Below are 23,450 nucleotides of genomic sequence, written 5' to 3' on the forward strand. Positions count from 1 at the left end.
GCTTTTTCAGTGCTCTTAGTTTCTCCTCTGAATGTGGTATCTCTTCTAAAACTGGCCAGTATCCATAGTGTGACCATGCCATAATGCAGGCTGAATTTACCTTAAGCTGAATTTTAAGGCCAGATTCTCTGCTGAGTATGTTTGGACATCGGGCATCAATTCAAAACAGCAGAGAGTTGGGTCCTTAAAGTAGTAGTTTATATGGCAAGGGAGAGTATATGGAAACCATAGTGTAGTATTTTTGGATAACTTCAGGGCTAAATCTATGGTTGGGTTTTTTAGGTGCTGTACAGTCTGAAGTAAAAATATTTTAGTTCACTTTTGTAAGAAATGTATCCCTGATGATAGGGTTATATAATTAGGTCATGGCAACGAGATGACTTGTTACAGTGCATGCTAGAGCAACGAGTAAGAGTATATCTGCACTACAAAAACTTTGGTTTACCTTGTGTGGTTTACTCTGTGGTGTGGCACGTGAAGTCAGGAGTTAAGCTGATGGGAGTGCACTCCCCACATTGGTGCAACTATGATAGTCTAATGCATGGGGGGTGTGCAGAAATTCCGGGGGGGGGGGGGGAGTTGTGAGGCAACCCAGCCCCCCATCAAGATTTGCTGTGCAAGTTTGCTCAAGTTTTGCTGGGGGGGGGGGGTATGAGGGTTTTTCAAGAAGGGGGTGTGATGCCAAAAAGTTTGGGAACTGCTGGTCTAATGTATATAACATAGTGTTACCCCATTTGGCCCAAACTACTCAAATTAGAGGTCAAGTAGGCTGTTCCAGTTGGGAGTAGAAATTAATGTCCTCTTGTATTTTTGATATGAAGCTACCTTTTGGGGGGCTTTATAAAGCATGGAAGAAGTCCTGCGCCTCTGAATGCAGAGGGAATCCAAATAGCAGGAAAGGTGTTTTTGTGTGGGGGGGGAGGGTTAATTTTAAAGCCTTCACCCTATCCCAGAGACCTCCCCAGGTTTTACTGCCACTGTGCTTCCAGCTGGTCCTTCACTTCTGTTTGTCTCTGCTCTTATCTGGCCTTAGTTCGTATGATCTCTTCCCCGTGTTCTCCCTCCCTGCCCCCCACATACTCCAAACCATACTCTCCCAAGAATTCCTAGGTGGGCACTCAAACCTTATCTTAGTTACCGTAAATAGAAGGATGAGTTCATGCCTGCCAATTTCAGTAGGATTTTATACCCTAACAAGGTTTGTACCCAGCTCATAACATTCTATTAATTATACAAAAAAGGCCCTGAAATCTCTTTGAGTTTAGATGCCCCAAAAGTTGTTTAAAAATAACTTAATAGTAGTAGCCCAGTGTCTGAGTCTGTAACGCTGACATACATAGCCATGCCTCCTGGCCGTGTATGTCAGCGCCCCACCCCCCCTTCCCCTCCCTCTGTGGCGGCTTGGCTGAGCACTGTGCAAGCAGTGGCAAGCAGCCGTTTGGGGTCCGTGCTCCCGGGGAGCTCAGCCGGGCACCACGGCTGGAGGGAAAGGGGGGGGGGGCGGGCCGTGTACGTCAGCACCCTGCCCCTTTCTCCCCCATGGCGGCCTGCTTCAATGAGGGGAGGGGGGACCGGCCAGGAAGGGAGAAGTGCTGGCCGGGAGGGGGGGGCACCAACAGGACTGTCCAGGGCAGATGGGGCAATGGGAAGCAGGGCTGGTCGTGGGGGGGGGGGGGGTGTTGGGCGGAACAGGGCTGGCTGTGGGATATCGGGGAGGGGGCAACCACTGGCCAGGAGGGGGCGGGGCTGGCAGTAAGGGGAGGGCGGGGAAGCACAGCTAAGGGGGATCAGGGGCCAGGAGGAAGGTGGGGGTGGGGAGAGGTGCAGTGGCGCTGACCGGGGAGATCAGGAAGAGGATCGGGCTGGTGGGAAGCAGAGCTGGGGGGGGGGAGGGGAGTGCAGGGGGGCTTGCTGGGGAAGATCAGGACGGGAAGTGGGGGAGGGCCGGCCAGCCAGGAAGGGTGTGGGGGGGGTGAGCAAATTAGCTGGCGGGGAGCGGGACAGACCTAGGCACTTGCCGCTTTGTCATGCGCAGGGTCCCGGTGACACACGACTGAGGAGGAGGCTTCCTCCCCCTCTCCACCTCCCCCACCCCCCCCACCCAACTCAACTGACTGGCTCCCAGCGGCAATCACGGGCCCGCCTCCCAGCCGGGACGCCCAGCCACTCCCCCCACCAGGCTTCCATCCATTGCACAGCTGGAAAAATCAGAAAATACCGGACACTGCACATGTCCAGTATTTTCTGATTTTTTTTTTTAACCGGACAGTGTGAAAATACCAAACTGTCTAGTACAATGCTGGACGCCTGGCAACCCTACCCGCCTCTCCTTTCCTGTGGCGGCCCGGCTGAGCATGCAACTCTCAGCTGAGCCACCACAGAAGGAGAGGAAGGGATCAGGGCAGTGATGTACACAGCTGGGGGTGGGGCTGTGTCCATCACTGCTCCCCTCCCCTTCCCCTCCCTCTGTGGCACTCAGCTGAGTGCAGTGCCCCTCAGCCGGGCCACCGTGGGGGGAGTCAGCAGTGCAAGGGGCCATTTGGGCTCTCCCACAGCAGGAGGAGAAGGGGGGGGCGGGGTGGTGATGTACACATTGCCTCATCACTCAATTGTCTTTTTCAATCTTCTAGACCCACCAGCTAAGAAATAAGTCTCCTTAAATGAGAGATTGTGCCTACATTTTAAAATCTACAGGGAGTATGGAATAGGACTGAAGAGAAGAAACTTAAAGAAAGCAAAGGTGTCAGCTTCAACATTGTCTTACTGGTTTTATGCAAGTCTAACTTACAGATTCATAGCTTTAAACCCTAGAAATGGCCATCCTGATTGTAGCTTTACTTGGAGGCCACAGAGCCTTACCTACCCACTGGTATAGTTCAGGTGCACACTCTGTGCTCCCCATCCTAAAATAGAACGGGAGCTGCTATGTGCAGAGGAAAAGGGAAAGTCACAAAAATAACCTTGGAATCACAGTGAGGAAATGGGTAGGTGGGAAACTTTTTTTTCTTCTATTTAAAAGTGCTGTGAGGGGGTCAGGAAGAGGCATATAACTAGCTACCGGTGTGCTCCCTAGGCTGATTGAATTCCTGCTCCACCTAAAAGGAGTTTCATTTGTGTTTGCCTTCTCATTCCATATGTGCTATGAGTAGAAGTGGAGTGCTAATTGTAAAGTGTTTCAGGAGAGGGTCTGGGAATTTGGTGTTGGCTTGGGGAGAAATAAGGCTTTTCTCATTTGTTTTTAAAAAGTGCCTCCCTGCATATTGACAGACAACTTACCTTTCTGAGGAAAAAGAGGGGCTTAAAAGCCACAGGGAGAAAATAATAGGAGCAGTTGATGTAGTTAACCATAACAGAGCAAGGAATGCAGGGAAACTAACCTGAGATGGGGAGACCTTGTTGTCCTTGAGACCTGTCAGCCCCTTGGCAGCTTGAATTTACCATTCAGATTCTCTAACTATACTCCACTTCTGATATGCCTAAAGGAAAAGCTATTTTCAGACCTCTTTCCAGCAGTTTGCATTGAGCAGGCAGAGCTGAGACAATCCTCTAGCGCCATCTGCATTTATGCAGAAAAACTGGAGAGAGGGGAAATAAAATAAATGGGAATGAGAAGATTCAAACAAGACAGAGTGCAACAGGGTATTGGAAACTTTCAGATTCAGAGGCCCACACAAAGGGTATCCCCCAGCAGAGCCCCACATGTTAATCCGGCCCCCTAGATGGCAAACTAACAGTCCATCTGATTTCAATTATCTGCAGGATATAGCGTGACCACAGTTCTGTTTTCTACTTTGTCCTTAAGTTATGGCATATTAATGGAGTTCTGATCTATAAATTATAGGTAAGCTTGGAAGGATTAGGTTGCTGGTAATTTTTTTTTTTTTTTTTGTACTGTGTACACAAACCTGCAAAGTATTTCCATTGGTCATGGAACTTTACAGATAGGCAAAGTAAGAGAAATAATGCTTGAGAACTAAGTTTGATTTAAAGACCTTTACTTTGTTCTGATGTGATGACCATTGTTTTTATTTATGAATAGAGCTTAACTCTTGGAATTTCAATGTCAGTTGTCATTCGTCAGACCTCTCTAAATTCCTCCATAGTTTTCCCCATGATAACTTTAATCAATTTTTTTAAGTGTAAACCTTTTATGCAGAATGATTTTTTAATACATTCTTACAAGCTAAATATTTTTTTCTTAAAGACAGACGTTGAAAAATACAGATAAATGACTTATGGCTTGTATAGTTTTCCCAGTACTGCATGTATTAGGGTTTTGTACTTCTTCCCCCCCCCCCCTAATCTTCAACTTCCCCAGAAAGAACTGAGTCTGAATTTTGTATCCTGCAATTGAAAGTTGCACTTACAGGATTTTTATCCAGGACTGTCTCTAATATTTCTCCTTTGTTTGGGTTGGTTTCTCTCCTAGCTGAACTGTGTGGTGTCCTGCTGACTCCTATGACCTTTCTGAGTCCTGGCCCTGTGGTGAAAGTGGTGTTCCATTCTGTTACCCTTGCTGCCTTTGGCATGGAGTACATGGTCTTCAGAATCCAAGGTATGGTAGGGTACCACGCCCCCTGCTAGAGAGAAATGGCTGGTAGAGAATGAGCTGACCTATCCAACCCCAAATTCAAACTACACCAGAAGGCAGTGGGGCAGATCTAGAACAGAGGACTCTCTTCTAGAGAAACCAGCTAAGCTCTTATTGAGCACCAAAATTGAGAGCTTATTTTACAGAGTCCAATATGAAACATTAGCAAAACACTAAAAGAAGAAAGCTTCAATGACACTAAAATGGACGAGTTTGCTTCTTTTTACAGACTAGTTAAATAAGCAGAAATGTCTGGAATAACAAAAAATAATCACTTTTGCTATCTAATTGGTAACTCAACTGTTTTGTTTTGTCGAAGCAAAAACACGCTCCTCTGTGTTTAGGCAGCTAACAAGCAGCTTTATTAATTAATAAAGCACAGCATGAGCCAAACGTGGTCACAGCAGAGCCAGACCCAGTAAAGCTGCTAATACAATTAATCCTAGTATCTTTATACCCTTAACCAAACAGTCTGATGTTAGGGCATCCAATTACAGAAATCCTCAATTAAATTTGGAAAAACAAAGCCTTATTAACAAGATGGCGGACAGGTGCGAGGGAGTACATCTCCTGTCCCAACCAGCCCAATTAACACATACCAATAGCCCATCCTGTAGGCCTCTTCTCACGGGGTGACAGAAAGTTTACTTTGGTCTACGTGCTTGAGAGAAAAGCTGAAATGGTTTTTGATATACAAGATGGCTTCTAGCTAAATATGAAAATGGTTTCTACAGCTTCCACAACTCCCCCCTTTTAGCCTTTTAAAGGCTAACCTTGAAACCATTTTATACCTCCATTTTCCATTAAAGTATTTATGTACATTTTTTGTTTCTTTCTTTGCTTATCCTATTTTAACATTATGAGTTTCACATTTTTTTTGGTAAGGGTCTATTTTGTGTTTTTTAGAATACAAGAAATACAGCATTTGATTAACAAGAAACAGCAATAAGCACAAAAGAAAATAGCCAATACTAAAACTACTTTTTGCAAAATCCAAGTTTTTACATGTCTAAACTAGCCTCTCAACCAATCCTAGAGGGTCCAGTCTTCCCCCTGCCTTAGGCGTTTCACAGTTCTTTTAATTTTTGAGGCATCTTCCTTTACTTTTTTTCTGGTGTTAGAAATATACCTACAGCATTTTTTTTTTACTAAGGCACAAACCCCGCTCTTACTAGCTAGGACATAGTCTAGGGCCATTTGGTTTGGCTTTTTCTCACCCTGGCTCCTGAACCGTTACATGTCTAGCAGTACTTTCCAATTGGGGTCAAGGCTAGGCGGATATACCCTGGGTTAGTAAACCCTTTATCCTGCCAAGTATTATTTGGCTTAGTTTACTAAACAGTGTGCCATTCATTTGAGTGTTGTTTAGTGGGACTGGAATTATTGGGATGCCTCCTTCTGAATATACCGGACTGTGAGCACATATTCAGCAACCTGTAGAATTAAATTTTTGGGAAACTTGGTTTATTAAAAGCATAAACACATTTGAACCATATAGGTTATAACTACTAAATATTAAAAATAAGATTAAGCATAAGCTTAACATGAATTGTTTGTCCAGCCTTATGCTGGCTGTTCTTCAGGACTTCGTAGTTTGCTTCACCTATCGCTGGCAGGTTCTTAGCTGGTACCTTAGCCTTGGTCTCTCAGGCTCGTCTGCTTCTGGGCCTGGATTGCCGGTACCAAGCCTGTGCTGATCCTTGTCTACTTTTGGACCTGGGTTTTTGGTACCAGGTCTGTGGTGATTTCCATTTGCTTCTGGACCTGGGTCTCCAGTACCAGGTCTGCGGTGCTCCTTGTTGGGGACAACCTCTGTAGGGACTGGAACGGGTTTGCAGTGGGATGCGTGAATCCAGGTGGGCAATTCTTTGCACTTTACAGCAGTATGGGTGGTCAGAAGGACTTGGTAGGGATCCTTTCACCTGGGTTTCAGGGCAGTCTTCCGCTGGTGAACTTTCACGCAAACCCAGTCTCCTGGTTGTAGTTTAAGGCACAGCTTAGTCGGGGCCTTAACCTGTGAATGATGAGACTGTACACACCTTATAAGTTCCTGGCAATACTTGACTATGCTTCTTTTAACGAGTGTGGCATCAGCCAGGTCAATTTCTGGGCTGCTTAACAGTTTCATAGGTTGGCCACATGCAATTTTATGTGGACTGAGTCCAGTTTTCTGATTAGGAGTGGCTCTCATGCTCATTAGGGCAATTGGGAGTGCTACTATCTATGTTAAGCAAGAGTTTTTACATATTTTAGCAAGTTCGTTCTTTAAAATCCTGTTTTATCTTTTTACTGTTTGTGCGCTCTCTAGGTGTCGTGCACAGTGCAGTGCTTGTCTGGTACAGTAGTACTTTTCCAGTTTTTTTTTTTTTAACAATTTGCCCAGTAAAGTGGGTACCTTTATCACTGGAGATCACAAGGTGTATTTTCCATGATGGGATGTAATAATTTAGAAGTTTCTTAGCTACTGTGATGTCATTATGTTTCCTTCAGGGATAAGCTTCTACCCATCCCAAAAACAAGCAAACAATAACCAGCACATTATTGAAAAGATTGACATTTAAGCAACTGAATAAAGTCCATTTGTAAATTCAGAAATGGTCCTAAAGGCGGAGGTCTGGTTGCCGGAACTGTCTTTACAGGTTTACCCACGTTGTGGGCTTGGCAGACAGGGCAAGCCAGACAGTAATCTTTGGATGCTTGGGAGAATTTGGGAGCAAACCAATTTTGTTTTAGGATTGCTACCATCCCCCCCTTTTGCCAACGTGCGACAATTTAGGGAGCACGGGGGCAAGGTGAGGTAGCAAGACCACTGGGGCAACAATGTGGCCATCAGAGCTGCACCACAAGTGGTCTGGGTGCAAGGTGCACCCTGCCAGTCTTTACTCCTGCTTTTCTGATTCTGGGGCTTGGTTTTGCAGGAGGGCCAGTTCTGAAAGAGACGGCGTAGGAGCTGGCGATGGTAGGAGAGAAGGGAAAAACAGCAGGTAGAGGAGCAGATTTCACTACATTTCAGACAGTACAAACTGCATAGCCTGCTACTAAAACTTTACTAAAATTATAAAGGCAAGAACCATTTATATAAAGCACAATATTAAGATTATTTAAGGGACTTAAATTATTCTTTTATTAGAACAACAATATTGTACACACAACGTTTGAAATACATATATTACAATCAAGATACACACAAGACAAATTTGGACAGAACACAAACTTATGTTATGACACAGAACCATGGTTTTTTTTTTTCCTTCGGTTAATTTTTATATGATATTAGCGCTTTTTGATGATTTGAAAGACAAAGAAAACATTTTTACCTCCGTCGGGGTGGCCCATTATAACTTAAAATACTGCCTAAGATCTGCTAGGGGAACTAGTTACATCTAGTTCCTTACCACTTTTATGGGTGAGTGAGCTGTAACTTTTTGAGAACAAGAGAGCTTTATCGGTACTTGTGACCTTTCACTCTCTTGAATTACCTCTGAGCTGCTAGCTTTCCTTATTAGTGGCATGCCTCAGTTTTTTTTTTTTGTACTGCAGACCAGGCTTATTTTATTTACTGCTACAGAAACTTTTAGAACAAGGTGCTTGCTAGTTACTATTTCAGCAAGCAAAAGGTTTTTCTTTCCTGAAAAGAATTACATGCAATGTTACAGACTTACTTATGGGGGACAGTGCTCCCCCCCTTCCAGAACAGACAGGCAGTTTGCAGACACACACAACCTTGGATCTGAAAGCAAGCCAAAGGTGCTATCAGCTTAGCCTTGAACAGAAACACTGTGAAGTTTCTGGGCTTGGATTTTTTTAAACAATAATTAGGTTTCTTGGAAGACACATTTAACTTTTAGGGTGCAGGTTTTACAAATTTACAATGTATAGATTCTATTTTTTTATGCGGTTAACCAATTAAGTTTCAGTAGAATTCCTTATTTTTTCTTTAATAGATTTAACAAAGTGTCTGTAGCTAAATGTTTAACTTGACTGTTTCATTGCTAAGATGATTAAAAGAGGCTGCAAGAAACAAGTTATTTCTTAAAGCAGGTTTGTTTGGTTTTTTTTTTCCCTCCCCCTTAGGATTTGGAGGAACACTTTTTTTAAACTGTTAAACTTATTTTAAACTTTATGTTTTGCTTTGGATCGGGCAAGTTTGTTACAGGAGCCCGTGTTTTTAAAGGGAAGAGCTAATTTCTTTTAGTTATTTTTTATGTTTTCTCTCTACCTGTGTATGCGTTATAAAGAGGGATAGAGGGGTGATGTTGTGCCAGATTTTCCCCCCAAGCTTGGTTGATATAGGTGTGCAAACTGAGAATTTTTTTTTTCCCACTTCTTATGCATTATTTTGGCACAGAGGTGCTGCAGCAACTTTTAAGTTACCTATCTTACTGCAGGGTGGATTTTTGCTTTTTTGAGCTTTACTTTTATCCCTCATAGCTTTAATTTTTCCTTTTTTTTCAATTTGTTAAATGCTTACAGGTCCTTGGACCATTATGTAGTACACAGGGGTGCCTTTCGGCAGAGTGGGGGGTGTTTAAACTAACCCCCACTTAAACTAACTTTACACACTTCAAAGAAAGAGTCTGCCGGGTCTAGAGTGTCAGACCTTAGCAGCTCATGAAATAAGGGGAGTCGTCACTCCCTCACATATCCGCTGAGTCTTGAGGTTCAGCTGACCTCCCCCCCCTTGCGTTCAGAGCTCCCTCGTGGGAGAGCCCTGGTGCAGCTGGGATCAGCTCAAGTCTCAGACCTATGCAACGGCATTTATTTTTCACTTATTACATTCATACTTATTTTCCACACACATTTTTTTCTCCTTTTTTACATTTTTCTTATAGTTTCCACATTTAGCTGCATTTTTATTTATTGTCTAGTTCCCATGGGTTTCTATTAAGTGACGCTGCCCTAAGACACCCGGCACTTAATATCAGACTTCATTAGGATCCTATACCAGAAAACACTTATCATAAAGGCACTGGAATTCCTGTAGACTGACCTACCCCCATTTTCTGCGCGCGCTTAATTCTGTAAGACACCGAACCAAAGTCCGCCTGCTTACACCATATTCTGCAAGTCACCGAATCAGGATCCGCCTGCTCGCTCTGCGAGTCACCGAATCAGAATCCGCCTGCTTGCTCTGCAAGTCACCGAAACAGGATTCGCCTGCTCGCTCTGCGAGTCACCGAATTAAGAATTCACCTGCTTGCACTGGTTCCCCCCCTTTTTGTTGCGAAGCACTGGACTTAAGGTTCACCTGCCTCGCAGGGGTTTCCGGCACCTGCCCCAGCCCGGCAGAACACCACGTCCTGGCGCCTGGAGACAGCCTGGCGGAATGGGGCACTATGGCCTGGGGTTAGCCTCAGAGGTCAGTACTACGCCCACAAATAACAGAGAGAGACAACAAAGCTTCCCCACAGTTCCGTGTGCCGAGAGAGAGTAATGGCACCACACCAGCTTTTAGCGTCCGAACACAGAGGGTCCAGCGCATGGCTGCCTCACTAGAGACACCGGTGTGCCCTTTTGGAACTGTGACACATAAGACAGGCCTAATAGACAAAGACAGACACAGACAGACAAAAATGTTAGCCGCTCCACAAAATTGAATTCCGTAGCTTCCCTTACCCCGATGGCCGGCCGTCACTCCAAATCCCAAGCCCTCAACCAGGAGATTTCGTAACAGGTATCCCCTTTACCTTCTCTTGAGCGCTCTGAGAGGTTTGGAAGTGGAGTGCCGGTCCGTCCATACGGGCAAGTGGCGCGTTAGGAATCTCGGTGGAACCTCCAAATTGTCGAAGCAAAAACACGCTCCTCTGTGTTTAGGCAGCTAACAAGCAGCTTTATTAATTAATAAAGCACAGCATGAGCCAAACGTGGTCACAGCAGAGCCAGACCCAGTAAAGCTGCTAATACAATTAATCCTAGTATCGTTATACCCTTAACCAAACAGTCTGATGTTAGGGCATCCAATTACAGAAATCCTCAATTAAATTTGGAAAAACAAAGCCTTATTAACAAAATGGCGGACAGGTGCGAGGGAGTACATCTTCTGTCCCAACCAGCCCAATTAACACATACCAATAGCCCATCCTGTAGGCCTCTTCTCACGGGGTGACAGAAAGTTTACTTTGGTCTACGTGCTTGAAAGAAAAGCTGAAATGGTTTTTGATATACAAGATGGCTTCTAGCTAAATATGAAAATGGTTTCTACAGCTTCCACAGTTTTCCAGGCTAACTTTGAAATGACTCACTTTAATATTAGTTTTCTTTAGAAGGCTTGTAACCTAGGCTTTGTCTACACTGCAGGTTTTTTATGGAAGAGGATATGCAAATGGTGTGCTCATTTGCATATCATTTTCTGATTCTTTTTGCCAAAGAGGTTTTGTTGCTAAAAAGCCTCATGTACACAAGGCTATTTGTCAGGGGGGAGAGAGCTTTTCACAAGATCCCTTATTCCTCAAAAATCAAGATCCTGTAAATCTTGATAAAAAGGGTTTTTTCTTGATAGATGGTCCCGTCTACATGGAGCTTTTTAGTGGCAAAACCTCTTCCAAAAAAAATAGGAAGATATGCAAATGAGCACACCATTTGCATAGCCTCTTCCATAAAAAACCTGCAGTGTAGACATAGCCCTAGAGTCCATCTTCCAGAGACACTCAAATGGTATTGCCTTGGCCATTGGTAGAAGTCTATTTTAAAAGACAGTAGCAAATCGAATCCCAATTTTACATCCAGTTTTTTTTCCTAGGGCCAAAGACCGGGAAGACAGTTAAACGGCCCAAAGATGTGAACCAAGAATTGTCCCGCTGCAGGGATGTCCTTCTCACAGACCGGGAAGGATTGATCCAGTCACCAGGATATCCCCATGGCTATCCAAACACCACCAGGTGAGTGAACTTGTTCACTCCCCTTTCTTGTAAGTCTGAAAACTTATAAAATTGTGGATGCTGTGGGATGAGCTCATGTCATAGCACCAGTCTGCCCCTCTCACAGAGACATGGGGATCAGAAGGGCTAATTCTGCTATACCCTTTTTAACAACGGGTGGCCAAATCTGTCATTGTTCTGGTGAATCCATCCATCATGTTGTCAGACTGCAAGTGGACTATCTCCACTGCCATGGCTGGCGTAGAACAACTCAGGCAAGTTGTCATAAGGGCACTTGCTCTGTTTTATCACAACCCTTTTTGCAAGACTAATCTAGTTCCTTGCCTTTTCTCCCATCAGCTTTTCCTGCTATAATGGAGTGTTGAGTAGAGGCAGTTGCTCAGTGAAGTGACAGGCAGGCAGCTAGGAGGTCTCAATGGCATTGGTCCATTTAGTTTCTTAATCAGTGTCATAATTTTATGTACAGTTTCAACTGGTTGAATATTTTATTTTTCATAATTTCTATACCAGAAATGGATTTAAACCAACCTTCCACCCAGGTTTAGAATCTCAATTTTTTTTTGTTTTTTGTTTTATTTTAAAACACTCGTTCTTTTCCGTCCTTGTTCCTTCCACCTCATTTTTGTAATAATCCCTTTGAAAATGGGAGCCGGGTATAGGGTACAAGTGGCTTGGGCATTAATGAATGTTCTGAATTTTTTCTTCATTCGTGTCCTGTAGCTGCCATTGGCGAATTGTAGCACCCTTAAAGTCCATCATTCGGATTGATTTCCTGACCTTCTGGACTGAGAAGACCCTGTTTGATTGCCATGGGCAACTGATGGTGTATGAAGGATTGGGGCCAAGCAAGGAGTTAATAGGTGAGAGATTTGCTTGTGGTGCTGCTGGAAGTGGAAGAGGGGAAAACTCTTGCTATCTTTCTAAGCAGGCCACTAGGCAATTTGCCATGTGAAAAAGGGAACTCCAACTTTGTTTCTATTTCTACTGACTTTCGGAGAGCATCTTCCAGCTAGCGCCTCATTTCCAGGAATCTCCCTTTCTTTAGTTCTATTGTACAGATGAAACTGGCTGGTTTTTCATTGTTTGATACACTGGCCTCTAAGGCAAATGTACAGTCACCAAATTGCTGGCCATTCAGTATCATAGGGACAAATATATGTTAGCACATGGAGTGTTTCCAATTGTGCTTATCTCATCACTGCTGTGCATGATAGTAAGCAGATAACAGTTGAACTGGAAATAAATTTCATCAGATACTTTTATGGCGTCCTTGAGTTGCTGTTAATTATTATACAATGTCTCAAACAATTCTGGTCTACAGAGCACTGAAGTGACTCCTTCTCCAAAAAAGGAGATGCCCTCTGATTCATTATTTTCATATAAGTCATTTTCATATGGAGACCGGTGTAACAACAAAATAATATCCAAAGATACTGTTATAACACACATTGTCCAAAGAATTGAAGGGAAAGGTACCCTCTGTTCCTTGTTTCCTGCCCCCTTCCTTTTTTTTCCTTCTCTTCCTCCCCCCCCCCCACCTATTTATTTTGGGTCTGCACATCCTAAACTCAAAAATCCAGTCATCTGAAGAAGTGGGTTGTGCCCCCGAAAGCTCATGATACCATCTACATGTTTTGTTAGTCTATAAAGTGCTACCAGACTTTAAGTTTAAAATCTCATTAGTACTGTAGCGTACAATCTCTGTTTAGAAGATTAATTTTCAGCCTTCAGAGGTCTATCTGAAAACATTCTTTCCCAATCTGGCCATTCCACCCTAATGCTTACAACATGTATGTTTTTAACATTTTGGTTTCTTACTCAAAGTGAGTTTTCTCTGTAGTGAGGAAGGTTCTGTTTTGTTTGTAAGGGTATACAGTAACCTTTGAAATTCTGCTGCATCATTGCAGCATTGACTGCTGCTAACTTATGTAGATATAATTCAGTGTAGGTAATGTCTCTGCTAAGCGCTACCATGACACATCTACACTGTGCATCTGCAGCTCTAGGTGTAGATAATTCCTAAGTCTGTTAATAAAAGTAGAATGAACTCCAAGGTGTCCCAACACATTGAGGCTTCATTTAATTTCTTACTGGCACATGAGAGATTTATACAGGCATGGTTTGAGACTTGCTTGTTTTGAGGTACGGTATACCAGGTCTTGGTAAAATGCAATAGCCTAGCATTGTGCCTTTCATGGTTATCGATTGGAATCCTACTACCTGGCAGGTAACTTCTGTGGTGAAATTTCACCCCATCCTTTAAAGTCTGATGGGCCTGTGGTGACGCTGACTTTCACATCCAGTGCTGCAGTGGCTTCAAGAGGGTTTATTCTGACCTACTCTTTCCATGATACACAACCTGGTAAGTTGGCTAAGGAGTTGGTTTTCAGCGGAGGAATGGGAGCAGAGTATAAAGGAAAGGGTATGCAATGTATCAAAGAAATACATAGCAGAATTTATACAACCTCTCCCCTCCCCCTCCCCCCCACCCCCCCAAAGAAACTTCAATAAAATGTTCTTACACTATCTTGATGTAACATAGGGGTGGGGAACCTAAGGCCTGGGGGCTGGATCTGGCCCCTGGGTAGCCTGGATCTGGCCCCTAGGGCTTAGGGCCTCCACCAGCATTGGGGAGTCCACGCTGGCCTCCAGTCCCACCCCCCACTGCTGCTGCCTCCCTGCAGCCCCCAAATCAAACTGAATTGATTTCTTCCCCCCCCCCCCCCCCCGTGGGTCAGCGGTAGGGATGTTAAAGTGGGTAACTATAACCAATGGAAAATCTTAGTGGTTACATGCACCTGCAGCATGGGGCAGCAGTATACTCTGTGGGAGCCAGTGCATGGCAGAAAAATGCCATCTTATGGCATGTACCAGCTCCCACCTGCTGGCCCCACTCCATTGCCTCTGATACAAGAGGGTATAACTATTAACAGTAATCGATAAGCCCAAGCTTATCGTTAACTGTTTAAACAGTTCTACATCCCTCACTAGGGATGGCCCCCAACCTAAAAAAGGTTCCTTGCCCCGATGTAAAACATTATAATAAAGATAGGCTCCCAACGTATCTATTCCAGAGAGAAGGCTTATTGAGAGTCAGCTGGTTTCAACCTAGTCTGTACTATTCACTAGGTACTGAAGAGTCAAAGTTCTGCATCTCTTCCCAGCTGTGAAATGAGTCTCTAACAGCCTAACTGATATATCTTTATGTGACCCTACCCATTCTGCTCTCCCAAACTGCTAACCCCTACAACAGTCCCTATTGGTACACGTAATAGGTCTACCCAATATGGATGCATCTAGACTGGCAAGATTTTGCGCAAAAACTTGCCAGCTGTCTACACTGGCCACTTGAATTTGCACAAGAGCACTGATGTTCTAATGTAAGAATTCAGTGCTTCTTGCGCAAATACTTTGATGCTCCTGCTCAGGGATAAGCCCTCTTGTGCAAGAATACTTGTGCAAGAGGGCCAGTGTAGACAGGCACCTTAATTTTTTTGCACAAGAAAGCCCGATGGCTAAAATGGCTATCGGCGCTTTCTTGCGCAAAAGCGCATCTATACTGGGCACGGATGATTTTGCACAAAATCTAGACTCTCTTTTGCGGAAATACTTTTAACAAAAAAGATTTCTGCAAAATCATGCCAGTCTAGATGCAGCCTCCAAGTATACTCTCAATTCCAGTAAATGTTTATCCTTGTAAGAAAATAATGCTAGCCTATCTGCAAATACTTTCAGGTTTGCTGAATTGTGTATGGGGAAATCCTGTAGAACTTACTGTAAATATAGGGGGAAGTTTCCCCCCTTATCCCAGTGTCAGTCTGGTTCTTAACTAATTAAGAGTTCATGTCTGTCCATTGAGGCATTCGGAATTCTTAGATTTGTATGGTGAGTTTAATTGTTCATGATCAACTGTTTCTTTTTTTTAGGTTCTGCTTTAAGAAAATTGAAAGCTGCGTCTAAAGGTAAGATCCATTCTAGCTCTCTATGGGTATTTCAAAATAAGTTATTTTGGAATAACAGCTCCCAAAATAATTATTTTGAAAGAGCATACCCACACTACAGAGAAGCCTTGAGATTAGTCTGAGGCAGACTCCCCTAATATGGACGTGCCACCTCGATTTAGAGCCCCAGGAAGCACTGCCGAGTGACTTACTTTGAATGTCCCTGGGAAGGAGCTATTTCAAAATAGTAGCAGTGGAGCATCCACACTACTGCTATTCTGAAATAGCAGTTTTGAAATAGGCATTTTTCTCATGAAATGAGGGTTTATTATTCTGGAATAAGAAGCCCATTAATTTGAAATAACTTTGAAATAACAGCCTTGCTGTGTGGTCGCTCACCTTATTTCAAAATAACGCTGTAGTGTAGATGTGCCGTCTGCTTCTTCCCAGGACAGCTGGCAAGGAACCCGTAAGTAGCTTTTATAAAGCTCTGCCATGGTGAACTTCTGTACCAGATTTGTAGCCAGTAATATAGCCAGCTTGGTGTCTTAACTGTATCCATTCACTCAGTATGAGTGATGCTACCATGGTTCTGTTTCTTTAATATCAGATGCTTACTGCTTTGTTTTTGTTCCTGCATTTGTGAGCTGCCTCACAAGACCAGAGAAGTGAACTGGTAGCTCAAAGCCAGGATGCACTCCCTCAGACTCTGGTTGTGAAAGGGGAATCCAGTTTGCTTTTTTCCCTTCGGTCTAGCATCCTAGAGTTCTAGCTAAACTGGCTAGGCTGTGGAGCCATTTCTGGGAAAAGGAACACACTTTTTTTTTAAGCTTGAAAATATGAATCCTAGTGATATCCGGTTTTTAGACCCTTCCCCATGTCATTCTCCATGGTTGCAGTTCTCCCCATCACTGCCACCTTGAATATTTTAAATAGAGGCGCAGGGTAAAAATATTTAAATAAATGGACCTAGTGTGGTCTATCAACTTTTTGCATCTGTCTCATTCTAAATGTGTGTGATGCCAAGTTGCTAGTGATGCAGTCACTAAAAGTGACTGTCCTTTCACTACTATATAAATGTACAGCAAAAGGCCTTTTTAGAAAGTCTGGGGTAAATAGAGTAAATTTTATTTTTAAAATAAGTACATTCTGGGTTTGCAGCCTACTCTACTAAATAAGAGTGGCTGTCATGCCTCTGGTTTCAATGGGCTTATCCCAAGGATGGTTTTTCCAGGTATGAATCTGGTCTAATTAGAAAATTTAACTGCAGAGCAACATGTCCTGGTTTTAGGATTTTGGATAGCTTGGTATTGGGTTCTTCCCAGAATTCAACCCACTTCCCAATTATGGCTCCCTTTTCCTTCTAGAACAGCTCTCTCATTTTACATATACCTGTTCAGGGTACTAGATAAAGCTGTATGGAGAACTACCTTTGTTCTACAGGTAGATCTTAGTATCATAAGACCTTTGCTTAAGCAGAGATCAATAGAATTTAACTTGTAAGTCTGCTTGCTTTTGTTAGAAAACTGTGGTGGATCAGAATTTTTTCCAAAGCTGGACAAAAGCTTTTTGGTTGAAACTGTTTTTTCCTGGGGAAGTGTGAGGGGGAAGGGAACTGATTGATTCAGGTTGACTGAGACCTTTTTTTATAGACTTAACTGAATTATTTAAAGGGGTGGGAGAGAATTGGAAAAATCAAAGCATTTTTTAGACTATTGAAAATGACTTCATTTTGAATTTTTAGTTCAATTTTTTTAAATGCTCAACTGAAAGGAAAACCTACTTTTCTATTTTGGTTTGAACAAGATGCTTGTTTTGAAGCATCCAAAAAAAATTCTCTCCATCCCCTAGTTCTGCCAGTGATACAAAAAAAAGTTTGTACAGCTCTAACTTTTCAGATCATTTTTAATGAATGTTTGAGAAGACCGATTCCTGTCAGGGGAAAAAATCTGAATCACTGAAATACTTTTTTTTTTTTTTTTTTTTTTTCCCCCCCCTCTCTTTAAGGGTGTCCAGTCTTTGATCTAATTCCAGTTGGATCAGCTGAGATAACATCTCCTAATTATCCCAACACTTATCCTAACATGCTGAACTGCACCTGGACAGTTTATTCCACTTCAGGAAATAGGTTGAAAGCTGTGATCGTAGACTTTGTAACAGAGAATGCAAAAGACTGCATTTGGGACTCTTTGAACATCTATGATGGCCCAAATCACTATTCAGAGCTTCTCGGTAGGTTAATCTCTATCTCTCTCCCACCTTGTCTCAGGGAAGTTGGCCAACATATGATGTGAGTATAATCTCTGTGGGGAAGTCAAGCAGGTAAGGAAGAGGGAAATGAGTTACTATAGGTTTTCCAAAGGTAGTGACTGCTGCTAGCATTTTTCTGCAGCACTTATCGAGTGGGGACTGGGGTGAACACTGAAGAAATTTGAACTCTGAGATTCCTCTCTGGAACTATTTATGGGCGTGACAGTAATGTCTCGTTTTGAGTGTGGCTCTATAACAGGTTTGGATTGTCGTCATTGTGGTGTCTGCTGCTGGTGTCCTAGAGAATTAGCTCGTGCCAGCTCTGGAGCGCCCTCTTCTGGCGGTGTCTTGTCCACAGTTACTTGCCCTTTCCATCTCCTTCATGCTAGGACCTGCATCCCTCCCAGGCCACAGCACCCCGTCCCCTAAGTACTGCCCTCTGGTGGCCGTAGTGTAGCCTCTTGCCCTGGGGCTGATTGCAGTCTGAATGGGCCATGCACATCACCAGCAAGGGGGGTGGACCTGTTGCCTTTGTTTCCTCTGGATAGTCCTCCCCAGTCCTAGTACCTTCTTGGGTCCCTTAGTCAGGACCAGCACCCAGATGTCAATCAGGCTGGAGCCCTGCTGGCTCCCTGGTCTCTCCCTGCACTGTTCTGTCTGCTGTACCAGTCTCTGTTAGGCAACTCAGCCCACCTCCCTCTGTACAGCCCAGCAGCCCTTTCTTGTAGGGTCTAAACTGACCCTGATTGAATTCCTCTGCCTCGCTCTGGCTCCTGGAACAGCCCTCTCTCCTAAAAAGGGCTGTTCTTAACCCCTTTTATTCCAATGCAAGGCAAACACACAGTCGCAGGCAGGTGGTAGTGGGTTTTTTCCCCTTTCTTGGGGCTCTGACAGAACATTTAGGGTACGTCTAGACTACAGGCTTTTGTCGACAAAGCTTCTGTTGACAAAGAGCGTCTAGACTACATTTAGTTCTGTCGACAAAGCAAGCTGCTTTGTCAACATGACAGTGTAGATGCAAAGGACAGTTTAGATGCAATAATGCCTTCTGTCGACAGAACTCTGACAAGGCATTATTCCCCGTAAAATTAGGTTTACCAGCATCGACAAAACTGCTGAGTTCTGTCGACGTTATGTTGACAGAACTCAGCGGTAGTGTAGACGCAGGTTTAGTTTTGTCGACAAAAGTGGACTTTTGTCGACAAAACCCTGTAGTCTAGACACACCCTTAGGGTGTGTCTAGACTACATGCCTCCTTCAATGGAGGCATGTAGATTAGACAGGCAAAGGGAAATGAAGCCGCGATTTAAATAATCGCAGCTTCATTTAAATTTACATGGCTGCTGCGCTGAGCCGACAATCAGCTGATCAGCTGTTTGTCGGCTCAGCGCGCTAGTCTGGACGTTCCGCGCTGACCTGAAAGCCTTTTATCGACATCCCCCTTATGCCTCGTAGGATAAGGTTTACAGGGGATATCGATAAAAGGCTTTCATGTCGGCAGGGGAACATCCAGACTAGTGCGCTGAGCCGACAAACAGCTGTTTGTTGGCTCAGCGCAGTAGCCGTGTAAATTTAAATGAAGCCACAATTATTTAAATCACAGCTTCATTTCCCTTTGCCAAAAAACAAATCTACATGGCTCCGTCAATGGAGCCATGTAGTTTAGACATACCCTTAGAGTCTGAAGCTGTTATGTTGATAATTAAGAAAGTACTGTATGTTGACACACAAACACATGGAGGATTTTGTCAAAGCTTTTTCTCAGTTTACTGACAAACTACCCAGAGCATCTCACTCCTGAATAGTCTTGGGAGGAGAAAAATAGCTTCACCCTCTCCAGGAAGGACCTTAATCTATTTATGTAAGTAACTTTTTAGTGCCCTTGTGGCCAAGATGGAGTCTGCCTGCAGGCAGCTCTGGCTAAGAAGGCACATGCAGGAATGCAACTGCAAAAGTCTTCTCCCTTCTTACTCTCAGGGACACCTATTCCAGACCCAGCAGAGTGAGAGCGTGCGCGCGCACACACACACACACACACCCCTTTACTTAGAGCAGTGAGATGTTTCATTGAACACAAGGCCCCACAAATCCAGTGGTGGTTCAATGGGAAAGGGCAGGCACCAAGCGGCATGTCTGCATCTGGAGTCCTGAGCAGAGTTTCAGCCCAGTGATGAGTATTGGGTGCTTCTGGTCCTCTTTGGAACCAGTAAATTTTCTCCCAACAAACCCTGCTGTTGCCTTCTGCTGCTGCTGTCTGCATAGCCACAGAGCAACAAGCTCCCCACATAACTAACAAACAGCCTCCTTCCTCATTCCCAATTCAAAGCCATGAGCCCCAAGACTCTCAGCCCCATGCAGCTCTGGGCAGCAGTGGTACTGGGTCCAGATCTGGTCCGTCTGTTTTGGATGACTTCTCCCTGGCACAGTACTCATCCTGGCGTATCCCCAATAAGCTGTCCTGTCCCTTTCAGGCTCTGGGCAGCTTCTCAGCTCCTTCATTTTGAGGGCCTGTTTACTGCAGCCCTCCTGACCGGCAACTTCCAGAGTCAGACCCACTGGAGTTTTCCTGTCTTTGTCTCTGTGCTCTCTCTTCCTCAACTCCCACTCCCTGCCTTTACAGCACTTCCTTCTGCTGGAACAACTAGCACTTGCCTACTCCCTTAAAGATTAAGAGGCTATGCTCTTCAAACCCCAAAGGGGTTACAAGTACTTAAAGTAGTATCCCCACATCCTGTAGAAGTAGATTAAACATGGAACATCCAGACATTGAGTGACCTTGGCAAGTCTTAAGATCCTAACGGTGCTAGCAAAAGAGGTGTAAGTGGACTCCTGCCCCAGGTGTTATCTTTGTCCTTATACTAGTTTTACCTATCAAATTGCCTTGGGTTTTATTTTTAAAAATGTGGCTGCCTAGGAAGAAGGCTGGCATAATCTGACCAAAAAAATCTGCTTTGTCATTGTGTAAGTGCTTGCTTTTTGTAATTTGCAGCTAGTTTATGTGGCCAAACAAAGTCTTTCCACCTGCTATCAAGCAGCAGCTACCTGACTCTGCGTTTCAAGACTGATAGGTCTGTGGGGAACAGAGGTTTTAAAATTCTCTTTGAAGAAGAGAATCGGTGGCCAGCACAGAAGAGTAGGAGTGGCATAGAACTTGAAAGCAAATGTAAGTAATGCTGTAGGTTGGGCTTTCTTCAAACTCAAATATAGGCTTTTTGTATCTAACTAGTAAGAAAAATATGCATTCCCGTTTCCCTTCCTTGAGACAAGGCTGCTGAATAACCCTGTCTATGGAAGGAATTGTCCTACACTCAGTTGAGGATGCCCTGATGTCCAGCCTTCATTCTCAGCTGTGGATTGGTTAATTGTACGACAAGGTATGTTTCTGGGTGTTTGATTTCCAGGCCTCTGATAATTCCAGTCATATGTGGATCAGACAGCAATATTCTTCTCGAATTAATGCATGAGGCAGAACAGTGGATTGTAACTTAGTGGTGGGAGAATGTGGCTAATATAACCAGTTCGACTCTTATTCTGACCTCTACCCCAAAGGCTTCACTGAAAGAATTATTATCTAGATGTTGGTTGCATCCACATGAAACCAACAAACACTCCTGGCTGTGTCTAGACTGGCAAGTTTTTCCACAAAAGCAGAAAAACTTGCCAGCTGTCCACACTGGCCACTTGAATTTGCACAAGAACACTGACGATTTAATATAAGATTGTCTGTGTTCTTTCGCAAATACTATGCTGCTCCCATTCAGGGGAAAAGCCCTCTTGCGCAACTGTATTTGCCCAAAAGGGCCACTGTAGACAGCTAAAAATTGTTTTGTGCAAAAAATCCCCGATGGCAAAAATGGCGATTGGGGCTTTCTTGCGCAAAACTGCGTCTAGATTGGCACGGACGCTTTTCCGCAAAAAGTGCTTTTGTGCAAAAGCATCTGTGCCAATCTAGACGCTCTTTTCCGCAAATGCTTTTAACGGAAAAACTTTTTCGTTAAAAGCATTTGTGGAAAATCATGCCAGTCTAGACGCAGCCTCCATGTCTCTTTGACAAGAGCTAATCCAACGGCTCTTACTAAAGAGATGTGCCCTCTCCTGAGCCTCTGGAGGCTGACCAGAGGCATTTGACCTAAGACTGTGCAACTCAAAGGCTAGTTCTGTAGGTGCTAGAACTAAAGGTACTGCCGCACCCCCTGGATTGTGATGGTTTCCATCTTGCACAGGGTTTACCATTTGGTTCTGTGGCTGTCAGTACTCCCACCATACAAACTGTTCCAGCACTACTGACTTGTGGAATGTTCCAGAATATCATCCATAGAGCTCCAGCAGAGGCTCTAACATACCTCATTCACTACTGTACTTGCTTATTTCCTCCATTGAACTATCTCTGCTAATGAGAATAGCTTTGTTTGGCAAGGAATTTTTTAATTGATTGTCTTTCCCCCCCCCCCCCCACCTTTCCTTTGAACTTCTCACAGGTCCACCTACAGAGTTAACAGCTTCTGAGGAAAGGAAATATCGCTTAAGATTTCAACTATCTTGTCTCCCTCACACCAGCCCCTCCCACTGGAAACACTTGGTGGAAAGTTAATGGTGTGGGAAGCAGTTTTTCAGACTTAATCCTGTTGTTTGCGCTTAGGGATCATGGTATTCTTGGAAGGGTGTTTCGTCTGCTTTGAGAACATATCTGACACTTCACTGTCTGGATTTTTATACATACATATAATATGGCTTTATCAAACTATGACTATTAAAATAAGGCTAACAAAATTAAACCAATTCCAGACAAATGTGGCATTCCAATGGTGGATCCATTCCCAGTGGACAAGATTGAAACACATGTGAAAGGAGCAAGAGACGAGCAAGGCAAGCCAAGGGTCGTTGGTGGCCGCCCAGCACTTCAAATGTCCTGGCCCTGGCTGGTCAGTCTACAGTTTGAGAGTGAGCATTTCTGTGGAGGTTCTCTGATTTCTGAGAAGTGGGTCCTAACAGCTGGACACTGTAACTTCAGGTGAGCAAAGTTTTTAACTCTCATGACAACACCACCACAATGGAGTATGCTAGCCTACCAGCTGTGGCAGCCTCTAAATCATTGTTGTTCCCTGACGAGCAAAAGTAGCTTCGTACTACTACTTGGCTCTCAACTGTTCCAAAAGTGTGTATTTTGCCACCTTCTCCTTGCTGCTACATACCTTCTGAACCCCCTTGTTCCCCTACACAAACACATCCTCCTCCTCCTCCTCCTCCTCCATAGATCTTACATTGTGCCACTTACTGGATACTAAAGGTTTAATTCATCTTGGGTATTGGGTGACCTGTGTAATCACCCCACGCTATCAGTGGAAAAATTTTCCTAAAATAACTTCTTCTGGCAATATTAGAGCTCTACACATAATAGTATGGCTAGTCTAGAGTGGTGCTTTTGCCAGCCCAAGCCAAAGGGTTAATTATTACACTATATGTGAGGGTTAACATGCTGTGTACCCTGGTATCTATTCGCTATTCAGTGGAAGTGAGATTATGGCAGTTGCATCAAAATTTCATACAAAAACAATGGGCTGAAATCAAAACTAGATTCCAGTTCCTGCTATTGTGATTAATATCTCTGAAATGGAGTTCCAAGAATCCTGGACTGCTTTTTTTTTAACAGTAGTGTAAGCATTTCAGAAACCGAAAGTTGATCTTGCAGTTTTTGTTTTTTTTTTACAATATGGTAATGTTGGTTTGGTGTGGGATTTTTTTCAGACACTTTTCAAGTCATGCAAATGCTTAAGTCCACTGAAAGCTAAT

The 23,450-nt window shown here is 43.8% G+C and overlaps 1 protein-coding gene across 2 annotated transcripts in view; it reads left to right on the forward strand.

The window, feature by feature from the left end:
• Positions 1–23,450, forward strand: part of OVCH1 (ovochymase 1) — a 67,516-nt gene that overhangs the window by 40,004 nt on the left and 4,062 nt on the right. For both annotated transcript variants that reach the window (XM_075940721.2, XM_075940722.2), the window contains exons 23-30: positions 4,430–4,555; positions 11,331–11,469; positions 12,190–12,329; positions 13,697–13,831; positions 15,396–15,431; positions 17,418–17,642; positions 20,650–20,823; positions 22,446–22,671. In XM_075940721.2, coding sequence (XP_075796836.2) covers positions 4,430–4,555; positions 11,331–11,469; positions 12,190–12,329; positions 13,697–13,831; positions 15,396–15,431; positions 17,418–17,642; positions 20,650–20,823; positions 22,446–22,671 — 1,201 coding nt within the window. The remainder of the gene's footprint in view (positions 1–4,429; positions 4,556–11,330; positions 11,470–12,189; positions 12,330–13,696; positions 13,832–15,395; positions 15,432–17,417; positions 17,643–20,649; positions 20,824–22,445; positions 22,672–23,450) is intronic.

Source organism: Pelodiscus sinensis, chromosome 1, assembly GCF_052426305.1.
Source record: "Pelodiscus sinensis isolate ZL-2025 chromosome 1, ASM5242630v1, whole genome shotgun sequence".
NCBI classification, from domain to species: Eukaryota; Metazoa; Chordata; order Testudines; family Trionychidae; genus Pelodiscus; species Pelodiscus sinensis.